The sequence below is a fragment of the Echinococcus granulosus genome (assembly GCF_000524195.1).
Source record: "Echinococcus granulosus chromosome Unknown EG_S00071, whole genome shotgun sequence".
In the NCBI taxonomy this organism is placed as follows: Eukaryota; Metazoa; Platyhelminthes; class Cestoda; order Cyclophyllidea; family Taeniidae; genus Echinococcus; species Echinococcus granulosus.
In genome coordinates this window covers 60357-72721 of record NW_020170451.1, presented here as the reverse complement: position 1 = coordinate 72721, position 12365 = coordinate 60357, and the positions used below count along the sequence as shown (strand labels likewise).

The following is a 12365-nucleotide window of genomic DNA, read 5'->3' as shown; positions in this document are numbered from 1 at the left end:
ATTTCGATTAAAGGAATACAGATCAAACATGCGTCTTCTCTAATGGTTAATTCGTAAAATCAACTTTTAATATTTCGTATTCTTCTTGATTTCTATAATAAAATGAATAGCAGTCCTTAAGATAAAATTATTGTTAGGCAAATTTCCTATATCTGTGTGGAGCATGCTGAGGCCTAAGTGAGTGATAATTGGATTCAGGTAGTTAACAATAAGATATTGCATCATTCTTAGCACAAGCTGCGGTATGAATTTGCATAAATGAATGTGATCCAAATCTAACAATTGTCGCGCCTAAATGTGTGACTCCAAAACAAGAATACTTAGATTATTTAATGCACCAAACTAGCTCTTAGTGCATGCCATTTCAGTTTTGGAGTTTAGCCATAGGCTATAGGACCTTTTGTAAATTTACATAAATTTGGTAAAAATCTTAGGAAAATACTGTTGGAAAAATCGGTTTGATGAAATGGTGCTCCAAACACTTGACCTCGCGCTTTTCTTGAAATTAGTAATCTGGAACATCATAATTTCTGACAATACGATCACGAAATCGTTCAAGTCCCGTATGTTGCGATTCGAAAGAATCTTAGGGGTACCAAGCATTCAGCTGATTTTGAGGCATAATAAATTTATTTTTATTTGTCTACACGCAACACTCGAAACACTGGTATTAACCAGGCAACACTAGGACAAATAAGGGAAAATTTTCAATGTAGACTTGCTTTTTTAACTCTTGGCTTTGGTAACAAGCCATTCAGAAACTCCACTATTGCACCTCCCCTGGGCAGCCAGTAGCCCCAAGTCGTACTGTACGTCAACAATACACATTCTCCCCGGGTATTGTTTTCTTTTGTCTTCAGGAAAGTCTCAGGACGTTGTATTTAAAATAAGTTGATTTGAGTTTCAACAGATGGAATGTTTTCGTCAAAGTATCGTCTTATTTAATAGTTAACACTTAATGAATATCATTCATTTTGCAGCAGATTTTCGGAGTGAAAATGCAGAGTACTAACCCTGAACTTACGAGTTAATATTCATGTCGTCAGGCGAATCGTGCTTGGAAGCATAATTCATATTCCAAGTACAATGCTTGTGCGTGAAATTTTAAAGCAAAGGCACTGTGATAAATAACCCTCATGGTTGAACTCATAATTAAAAAATAACTTAGCAACTAACAGATATCTTGACGTACTTTTTGGAGGCGATTTGAATTAAATGATAAGAAATGGGTAGGAGGGCCTTGATCTTGATCTCGATTCCTTAAAGTTCAGTAGTTCCTGTGTTAGACTAAAAGGTAGTAAACAGTATAAATCAAGCTCTGTCTGTTGCTTAGAAGAAGAAAAGATTAATCATTTCTAATAACCAGATTAACAGAAGCAGTTTTTCATTATTTATGCAGTGGAAGTGAAACGACATCACAGGGCTTTGATAATAAGTGGTTAAACCATTTAACATATCAGTGATATATTTACATTGAAGTGTGATGTCTCCTTTCAAATGGAAGTAATTAAACTCCCACGCATGAAAAATTAGCTATTTTCCTGACTCTGAGTGGGCGGATCTTTACAATTTAAGGTAAATTTTTATGAAATAACACATTTTCGGTTGTTCAAAAGTTGGTACTTAGTACCAACGCATGACGGAAGCTGTGCGACAACTTGGGGAGGTTTCGTCCCACAAGCCCTTTCCAAATGTACCTAATCAACTTGAAACATTTGCTAAACGGTAAAATCATTGTGTTTTTAATGAACTTGTAACAAAGAAAATTCGAATCGTTTTACGTTTTTAAATGGAATTACTGAGGTGGAGATTTAATACTCAAAGAAAAGATTGAAAATTAGCACGTTGGATTTAAATCGGTTTAACCTAAAACAAATACAATGATTTTAAGAAGTAGTGTTTTGGTGTGTTTAGTAACGAATTTTAAGCGCTATGCTAATAGTGAGCTGTTCTAAACAGGTGAATTAGAGCCATTCCGGGCGAGGAGTTTATACCATTATGCAAATAAATTAAGCTGTGTGCCAGAGGAGAGGTCGTTTTCTGCTGTAGTTAAAATATGTACATGGTTTTATTACACAATGGTAGTGCAGTCAGAAAAGAAAAATTATTTTTGGTTTACGACACGTTTTTCCCATCACAGTACCGTTTATTACTTACCTTACATTTTCTCTGCAACACTCATTATTTACACCGCCATAGTCCACGGCTATCTTGGATAAAAACGGAAAGTAGAATGTGATAGCTAGGTAGTGGTCAATGTCATTTTCTGCAACAATCTGTTAGCATATTCAGATCACGTAAAGGTGGCTCAGCACCTAGGCTAACGGCCATGGTAATGTACTCTGTCCTTATAGCACTTGGTCTGTAATTATAAACATGGTTCACGAACTCATACGCTCAATAGGAAGGAGTCCACACTATCATTCAGTCGAGATGTTTACGACCTCTACAGTATCAAACTTTCACATGTGTGTGTTTGGACATATTTTCACTGTGAATGCTGATATAAATTGCAAAAATGCCTTCGCACGCCCTGATATTTCTCTGTAGAATCAAATTTGGATTTCAAATAAAAAATGAACATAGGTTCGCAATAGCAACCCTGTTCCTCGAAATAGACTGACCTGTAATGGTGGTTACTGCCTATCTTACCAATGACTAATACCCTCCGTAGGTAGGTGAGTGGGTGGTAGTGTCTCTTTAGTAAGTTCCATATTTAAATATAATTTGCCAACCCACGCCTGCGGAAATTATGTATTCAGTTTATGTGCAGCTTGTAAGCAACCATCCAGTGATGTGGAAGTGTCCGTGGTAATCAAGACTTCTGTGCGGTTTTCCGCCGTCTGTACATCTTCTCTTATTTTCCTTTCATCATCTTTTCAAGGTTCCTATTAATGCAGAATAATATATTACTTTTTAAATAAGGCCCAAAATACAATTTTAATGCATCTCTGCCTATTAACCGTTCATTCGTTTTTGTTGCGCAACAGTTGTGGCTTCAATGAACAAAAATGATGCTCCATGTACCTCACGAGACGAGAGGCAGAAGTGGGAATACGATTATTGCCTGAGGCTATTCTGTGCTTGCTTTATGCTTTAGCCTGCCTCGAAAACACATTATTTATGTTGGCTTTGCTTAAGAGACTATTTTAGGCGATTTTGTGCCAACTACAAGAAACCACCAACTGCCTAGACGAAGGCTGAGTTGGGAGAGTACGTGTGATTAATTTCCTGAAGGTAGTTTTCACTCGATCGTCCATACTTTATAGCCGCATACTGATGCTCCATCTTCTAATAATCGAAAAACTTGAAAATTTCCTATTAAAATTTTGTGTTATATCATACAATCACAGCACTTGATTCACACTTTTTGCCTCGAAATTTTGAGATTATACAAAAAGAATTAGTTGCATTTGTCATTGAAGGTTATTTCAATTAATACACCCGACAAGTCAGAAGTTAGAAGCAAAAATTTTTAAATACTCTTACGTATCCTCTTCTTATTTATTTTGTATTTGTGTTTGAGGCATTATTTGTCATCAAAGTAATATATAAGCATTTTACTTACTTTGAATAAGTGAACAGTAGAGGCTTAAAGACGTCATGTCTTTTGGTTGGCACCCCACTAATTAAAACAGAGATAGTCCCTTACACATGAAGTCACTATATTTACCTAACGCCTACTTTTGGAATGAGTGCTCTCGAACCGAACAATATGAACGTTTTGCTGTACTCAACTTTTGAGACCTCCGGGGAGAGATCGAGGTAGCAGCCACACGTATGTACAGAAGCATGTTCTAAGAATGGGATTTTAGTTAGAGCACCGGCGCTGCTAACATCTCTGAGTTCTCTCTACCTTATGAGTATTTATGTGCGAACTTCTGAGCATTGAAACTTCCATTAAAGTGCTAGGTTTTCCTCATATTAAGCTATGATTGTTTTAATCTTTCTTCGTATTTCATTGCATTGCTTTACGTCGCTACACGGTGATGTCAGCCTCTGTACCTTTAAAGGTTATCAAGAAATCAAATCCTGACCATATTAAATCTGTTTAAAAAGTATTTTTAATCAAATCCTACCACTGAATAAACGGTGCAGGTTTTTTTAAATGTTAAACAGTCCATGAATTTTTACATTTCTGTAAAATTGTTTGCGCTGAATTAACCTGAGCATGTGAGACATTTGACGTTGCACAAATATCCAGCTTGCACTTTTAACTGTTAATATATAGTATTTATCATAGGAAGGGTCTTTAAAAAGTGAATTCGAGGCGTTGATTTCTCTTAAGTGGTGCTACGGTTAAAGTGTATCAACTCCAAAATGCATTGTAGGAGTATGAACTTAGCAGAGAGGTTCTAGAGGCTTACCTGCCTTAAACCGTGTATCATAGCGGTAGGATGCAGGTAGAAATGTTAAGCTCATGCCGGAAGTAGCATTTCTTTTTGCGAAAATGTAATAAGTCGAAACTATTTCAAAAGTGTCATTTCTTTAAAAAATGGCTTCACAAGAATGCAGCATGGGGGCTGTAGCAACATTCAGACCTAATTTGCCAGTAAATTAGAATCACTTTGTATTTTAAGTAGTCATACTAAATGAAAATATTATTTTCTTAATTATAGTTTAACCTAAATGGCTAACATACATTTTAAAAATACTGAAAAGGGGAGTTATTCTCTGGCTGCAAGTCATCCTGGACGGTCCTTGCGGCTCTAGATTCCATGACTTTTCACTTCGCTACTCAAATTGAACTAATGGCTACTCTGTCACTGGATTAAAGACCTTGAATACGACCGTAATTTCTTATCTACCCCTCCCTTGCCATTGAAAGGTTTCAATAAACCACCCTGCCAAACGCATACATGTTTTTGCGATGTACATTCTTGCAAAATATGTAATTCGTTATCCATGTTGCACCTTTATATTTAAAACTCGTCACTTAAGAATGAAGTATTTTCCAGCCTTTATACCAGTAGTACTTCATAATTTAGGAACACATTCATTTCAGAAGCAGCACTGGTTGCCAAAATGATATTATGAAAAGGCAGACACGCACAAGCAGATGCATGAAGTTCGCATGTTTTCAGCATTTAAGAACACAAATTGTGCTCACTTGGAGAAGCTTCAAAGGAGTACACAAGTGTCTTCAGTTGAGTCTTTGCCTTACTAGCCAAGCAGTGTAGCTGAAACCAGTGAGGCACCATATCACTTTATAACAATTTCAGTGAATTACTTCTAAATGGGATTTGATAACCACATCTCTAAGTCTGCATAGGATGCTTGGTTTATGGATAATATTTCAGAGATCCAATTGCTGCCATTAATTTGGTATGCATTTTAACATTGCGGTGCACGAAAAATGTCAACTTTCTAAGGGACTGGATAAATTCGAGAATTTAAAACGAGCTTATCAGTCTGATGGTAAATTATTGAGGTTTCTTGAAATTAACACCAAATTGAGTGAATTCTTAGCAAATGATACAGCGATATTTACACGCTTCGAATCCAAATAGAGGAAAGACATGTTTTACTCTCCCTGTGACACATGTAACACATTCTCTTGTGTTGAGTTGCAAATTTGATCTACGTATTTCAATGTGATCACCTCTTTCATCTCCGTCCATTTTGATCCGAAAGCTGCTATAGATTGGCAATCAGTGAGTCAACTTTTGACTGCAAGTTCCAAGCAGGAACTTATTTTGCTATCACGTAAATGCTTGGGGCGTTGAGCCCAGCTAGTCTTATCCTCATACAATGGAACAGCTTCATACGGATATAAAATAGCGAAGGCCAAGAATAACTCAGCAAAAATCTTGTACGCCTAGCCTCTCGAACGCACCATACGTGCCAGATGGAGAAAAGTAGTTATTATTAGTTCCGGCGGGCATTTAATCTAGTGAATGGAATAAAGTCGGGGATTCTAAAAATGACAGTTACACAACTTTTTACTAAAAGTAACTGCACTGTTTAATTCAGATACCGGCTATTCCTAAAATCCATCCACTTTATTCACAACGTTAGATCCGTCTTTGCAATGAGAACTTGACAAATTTCTTCCAACATGGTTGCTATAGATTTGTCATTCTTGTTTATCCTTAACGTTGTCTGTCGAAGACACCAGCATCTATGCTATGTGCTGGATCTTTCTGATAAATAGATCTGACATTGACATGAAATCTGTCTTTTTTACACCCTTTCACACGCCCCTCACACCTCGATCTTGTAGAAAACAGAAAACAGAAGTTAGGAAAGATTAATAACGCTTCCAAAAACCAGCAAGCAAAACGACAAATTGGCATTGCGACATCACAATTCAAGCACCTGCTTCTTATCCTTCTTTGAGACTGTTGACCTCGCCTTCCACACATTCGGTTGGCTAGGTACTGGAAAATTTTACATCTTCATGTGAACTTCAAGTCCAGTTTTCGCAATTAAACCCACTTTGAAAGTTCAGAAGCCCTCCTGTTCTAAGAAAGAGCATTTCTAAGTTATATTTTAGTTTGCTTACAAAAGTGGGATACTTACGGAAAAATTATGCTTCAATTATTTTTCCATCATATTTTGTACCGCCTTCCATATTAGCCAGGTTCTACTGAAATCCACTTATTCCACTTGTTTCCGTGTGTCTAGTGTTGAAAAGAGTGGTGGAGTTCTCGGAACACTAGAAAATAGTTTAAACTGTGAGTTATAACTTCTTTTGTTTCATGTCACTTGGTACGCAGTGCAGGCTCTGAGTAGCTAAAAAAGTCACCATATTGTTTACTCGTCTATAAAGTAATTAAATTTGGCGTGACATATGTGGCTACATCCAGATGTAAATTTCCTGCTCATTACATAATTGTATATCAACACTGCCTTTTGGGTATCTTCAACAAAGCCTTAGCCAAACTGTAGTAAGAAACTCAAATAAGGTGAAACAATTTATTGCCCTTTGATCAATGTAATACAAGAGATCCGTTTTTGCCGTACAATTTCGCAAAATCTACAAATGCCTAGGTTCTTCTGGGAATCAGTGGAACAATAAGCAAACAGGAACGCAATCATACCTCGGTTGCCCAAGGAGGGGGCAACATTTTAAGATTTGGGTAAAAATTATTCGTAACTTGTTCAAATAGGGAAAATCTATCTCCTTGGTGCACGCCTGTTTGGTCGCACTATTGATAGTCTGCCTTTTGACTCTGGTATTTTTGCCTAATTTTTTGATCCTTTGTTCGAATTATTTAACTATTACTTAAAGGAAGTGTAGCAAATTTTATTGGTCAACCATCCATTTCGACATAGGTTGGGAAAAAAATCCGTGAAATAGTCCGTTAGCTAACTGCGATTAATGAATTCAAGTCGTACACATTAAAAAAGTGTTATAAAGTAGCACTAAAGTTTAATGATTCCAACATAGAGATGTAATTTCGCTTTCCGGCACAGTGAGATTGAAATTCCATTAACTCTCAAATTAGTTCTAACATTTGGAATCCCTTTTGATTATGTTAGCTTAACTTAAATTAAATTGACGAAGGAAAACTTAAATTGTGGTTGTGGGTGACGCTGATCAAGCCACCACACCTACCTTCGGAACACGCGCACACACGGATCGATTGCCAAGACAGCAACAACAGGCTGACTGAACCCTTCCGCCACCAAGACAACCAGTCAGGTAGCAGTAGAGGTGTGGCAATGACCCTAGACAGGTATCCGTCCTAGTATTTGGGCAGCCCTACCTGCATACAGGTTTCAATGAACGGCACGTGTTAGAAATTTTAAATCGACTACGTTTTCAGTAGTAGTTTTGGCCTCCTTCTCCGGTGGAGCTTTTCGGGGATACAATGGTTATCATATGCGTTAAACACGAATCCCACTCATGGGCAAAATTCTCACGGTAAAAAACCGAGTTTCACATCTCATTTGTGAATGGCAAAACCTAGAGGATGTAGACGATTTCATAGAATTATGTTACTCGGTAGATAATCTGTCTCAATAACCGATCTTTTGCCACAACAACACAATAACTTATAATCTTTCGCAAATTGTTGCCATGATTCATATGATGAGGAATTTTTGTAAAGTTCAACATGCTCTTTTCCCCAACTGTGTTTTATTGTTAGAAAATATTGTCATTTTAAATCGTAAAAATTCGCATTAAGCATGAAGATTCCGTTATGGTAAGAGTCTGAGGCTCTAAGCATATATTCATTTTAAGCTAAATTGAGCAAGAAAGCATTGTTTAAAGAAGTCTTGGAACACAAGACAGGAAGCAATAGCAAAATTTAACCTAGACTTAGCGATTAGGATAATTGGGTGAAATCCTACATTATACGCATTCGAGCTGTTATTATTGATGCCATATTGTAATACTTATGTTGTTTTAATGGACCTTTCAGTGAGGAGGCGGGCAGAAAATTGGAATCTCGTGGTCAGATTGTCCTCCCCGTACCTAGTGACTATAGCTCCCCTCCTTCTTGAACGTTGTATTTTCCCTCACCATCCTGTCACCTTTGATAAAGATGTCCAAAGCGAATCAACCGGGCTTGTCTAAGAACGTTAGGAATAGGAAGGTGGAGACCGATGAGTCTCGCTTCACAATATCTTCCATAATTTAATTCCTTCTAAGGTTTCCAGAACTGATGAAGTCTTATGATGAACTGCATGGGATGTAAGATAACCCACTGGGATATAGACAGGCTTTTAAACGAACCAATAAAGACATGACTTTCAGGGTTTCGCTTTGTCGACTATGTTTAACACGCCGGTCGAGGGTAGTCACATTGGATGGGACTTAATGGCACAATTTGTTTCACGGCATTTGTCGACGTCACTGTCTACACCTATTTAATCAATTCCCGTCAATTACAAACTTTTTACCTAGTTGGATCAATTCATTTACCAATCTACTGTTTAGTCAATATCAACTACTGCTTATGCCACTATCAGCAGACTAAAGTTTATTCTATGTTAATTGGGAGAATATGGTCGGTGTAGTCCTTGTATTGCCTACGTAGTTGCTCCCAGATTCTTGGTAAACATCCATCTCGTTACCAGTGCACATCATTTCGGGAATCACTGTTTTCTTCCTTTCTTTAACAGTGCATTGAATACATCCTGTCATCTTCTCTATAGGTGATGACGGAGGGGACGCTAACCATGACAACCTTCCTGTTCGGTGCAATTCCGGACGCTCCGGATGCAGTTTTGCGTCGTTTTCAGCGACTAATAGACTTGGAACAGCAACAGCAGGAGAGTGACATCACTACCGGTGAAAATGGGAGGGAGTGGATGGTGCGATTGTCTGCCATGAGGAAGAATTGGTACGAAAAGGAGGTCTCTTTTGAGCGCCGCAATGCACGTTATCAGAAACAGCTCAAGGAGGTCGAATTTCAGGAAACAGAGCTTAAACGACTCCGTGACTGGAGGGTAAGATGAGTCTTCTCTTCCTCTCAAACAGAATACCATGTTGACAATTACATCCTTTAGGATTCGCTTAAGGAGCAATTGGAGAGTCTATCTCGCCAAAATGCAAATGTTGTCAAACATGCCAGCACAACCGACTCAGAAATACGTCGTCTACAGGAGCGCATTTCCTTCTACGAGAGGACTTTCGGTCTGGAAATAAGGCGCACCAAGAACCACAATAATGTTCAGGTTGTCATGCGCGGATGCTGCGAGGATGACTACGATCTCCTGAGTTACGTGATTCTACGATTCAATGCCGATTCGACTCCGATGGAGCTAATCAAATGCAACCCTCCAGTTGCCGACATAGAAAAACTCGTCGAGCACTTTAACAAGGCTGGTGATTTCCGTAGCTTCCTTCTTGTCCTGAGGGACAGATTTGTCAAGTACCATAGACTACGGAAGAAGCGCAAGAACTGAACCCTTCCCCGCAGATCTTACAAAATTTCCAACAGCTGCACATTAACTTTATTCTGATACGAGCAATACTTTTTGAAAAACTTATGTATTCTGATCAGAATACCAAATACATGGGGGAAACAACCATCACAAGAGTCAGCTGTTGCTTAAGAATTATGGAAAAATGGGGACTGACGGGAAGGGAGACTTTATACATCAGAGGGGACGGTATTCGTCTAGGTGCTGCGGGTATACTTCCCCCAGAAGTGGAGCAGAAAAACCGACACAATGAAGCAGAGGCACATTACCAAAACGGGAACTGGGCCGATCTTGATGCCAGGAGAGTCCTCTGAATAAAACAGAAAGACTGGACTCTTTGGTGTAGTGGTGGCGAGGGGGCGTCTTGCCGGCGCTGCAGTTGACTAAGGCAAAAAGGACTTGGTCATGAGGGTGAAAAACCCAGGGAGTAGCTTTAGGGGAATGGCTCACCCTTCTTTGGCGAATACCGCCACCACTTCCTCTAGCTGCGGCTCCTGAACCAGATCCAGATTTACTGCTGCTACCATTCGCCTTGCGAGTTTTAAAAAGCGCAGAATGTGTAAGTTATATAATTCGTTCAAGAAGGATATAAACATCGTCGAATACCAAAAACCCTATCCTAAAAGGAACCAATAGTTTACAACCTACCATCAACGTCTGCAGCCAATTATTGACAAAAACCCAAATCTGCAAACAGCTATGGCATTAACGTCGAAATGGGGGGAAGGACGAAATCTCTTTTTGTGAATTGTGGGAATAGCAGCGTCCAATTAGAGGAAAACAGGGTTTGATAAAAACAACAGAACGGAAACACCAGAGGAAGGTGCCAACTCACCATCTCGTACAGTAAAGTGTGTCATATTCAGGTCAAAGTTAGTTTAGACAAACAGAAAATGCACGAGGTTTGAGGACACCTGTGTAAAACAATTTATCAAAAATAAGACTTAATTAGCGGGTTTTCGAATTAAAAATGACTTTTAGATCGTGGTTGAAATCTAGCCGCACGCGTTATTATAACAGGATAGAGGAACTTGAATATGAAGCTTCTTGCATGTTCCGATCAAGCTTGACCATCAAAGTTTCTATTGCGTGGCAGACATTTTAAAAGTTGTTGGCTAAATTTTATCCCCATGTGTTAAATGGTAAGGTTGTTCAGGTGCATTCGTGTAATATTATTCCACAAAAGTGCTTTTGTAGCACGTGTCTCGTTTATCTCCTCTTCCCTAGCCTTCATGCTCCTAGAACGCCGAGGCTGATTGGATTTGGACATATTTATTGCATAGCATAAATGGATATGGATACAAGTTTAGGGATACTTAGACACAGCTCACTTTGCTGGCTTGAGAGATATTGACCGCTCTCAGTCACGAGGTTCGAATAGGCTGTCCACTTTCTCTGTGCAAGAAAAATTTAAGAAACACAAGTAGTATGGCTTTTCCATTCTCGATTCAAAAAACTCTAAGCTCAGTTGGCACCCTTGATATTTAATATTTTGCCTAACTGCATGTATGAATACTCAAGCTTTTCAGTCTCAGGGCACTACACTTTATCTTGGCGGCTGAGCTCTCCCACCATGCCATAACCCCCTAACTGTTACAGACGCGAATAATGAATCACCCTTCCCCTAGGAGTGCTGCATATCTTATGCCACAATTTCTTTGACATTTAAATTCAAATTACATATGCATGCAGCGTATGGTGTCACCACTTTCTTTAATCCTTCTTACTTTCTCTTGTGTTCCCTTGGGAGGTGCTAAACTGTGCCAGTTTGCAATGTTCATTTTCTAAAGCACAGATTGGTAGGGAAGCCATAAACGCAGTTGGAAGACATGCCTTTGGGCGCAATAGTGGAATGCAGAAGCTGAAATTTCATTCCTTTTGGTAGGACTCTAAATCATTTATCAGCTCACTAGATTTTAAGACCACAAAATCAAGAAGCAGTTTTGTTCTTTATTTTTGCACCTTATTGTTGTTGTACGCCATCAGTAGTTAGATCGATGCTAAACTCTTAATAATATGGTCGTAGAATTTCGGACGGAACTATAGAAAGTATGCAAACACAGTGTAGAGCCCCAAGACTACCCTAAAGACTAAAGAAGACAATGCTCTGGCAGAATGAGTATTGCCGCCCACAGAAGTGCCTGGGGGCTACCGACATGGCCCAAAGGCCAGACTGCTCGGCAGATGTACAATGGCGGAGCCCCTAAGTGGTCCGTTACCAAAAATCAAGAGTTAAGCAAACAATTAGTGTTACAATACCACTTGCTAATTAACAGAACTGGCATAAAAATAACGCACGTATGCAGAATCGTAAATGAAGTCTGCAGCGCCTGAAGAACACGTCTGTCTAAATTGATCAATTATAAGTGTTCCCCCTTTGCAGTAGGTTGAAAGAGATGAATCACAATAAGCTATAGTAGCAGCAAGTTCCCATTTCTTTCTTTTAGCGCACAGTTCCCATAGAAATCCTTTGATCATATAAGTGG

At 38.8% G+C, this 12365-nt stretch overlaps 2 protein-coding genes across 2 annotated transcripts; one reads left to right on the top strand and one right to left on the bottom strand. All coding sequences in view use genetic code 11, as the record gives it.

The window, feature by feature from the left end:
- Positions 1-9132: 9132 nt before the first annotated feature.
- Positions 9133-9861, top strand: EGR_07156 (hypothetical protein; the record flags this gene model as incomplete). Its single annotated transcript, XM_024496405.1, has 2 exons — positions 9133-9402; positions 9463-9861. The coding sequence occupies 2 exons, from the start codon at positions 9133-9135 to the stop codon at positions 9859-9861; spliced, it is 669 nt and encodes a 222-aa protein (XP_024349160.1).
- A 215-nt stretch (positions 9862-10076) lies between these two features.
- On the bottom strand, positions 10077-10717 carry EGR_07155 (Protein transport protein Sec61 subunit beta; the record flags this gene model as incomplete). Its single annotated transcript, XM_024496404.1, has 3 exons — positions 10077-10262; positions 10330-10410; positions 10694-10717. 3 exons carry the CDS (start codon positions 10715-10717, stop codon positions 10077-10079), a joined length of 291 nt encoding a protein of 96 aa, XP_024349159.1.
- Between the last annotated feature and the right edge of the window lie 1648 nt (positions 10718-12365).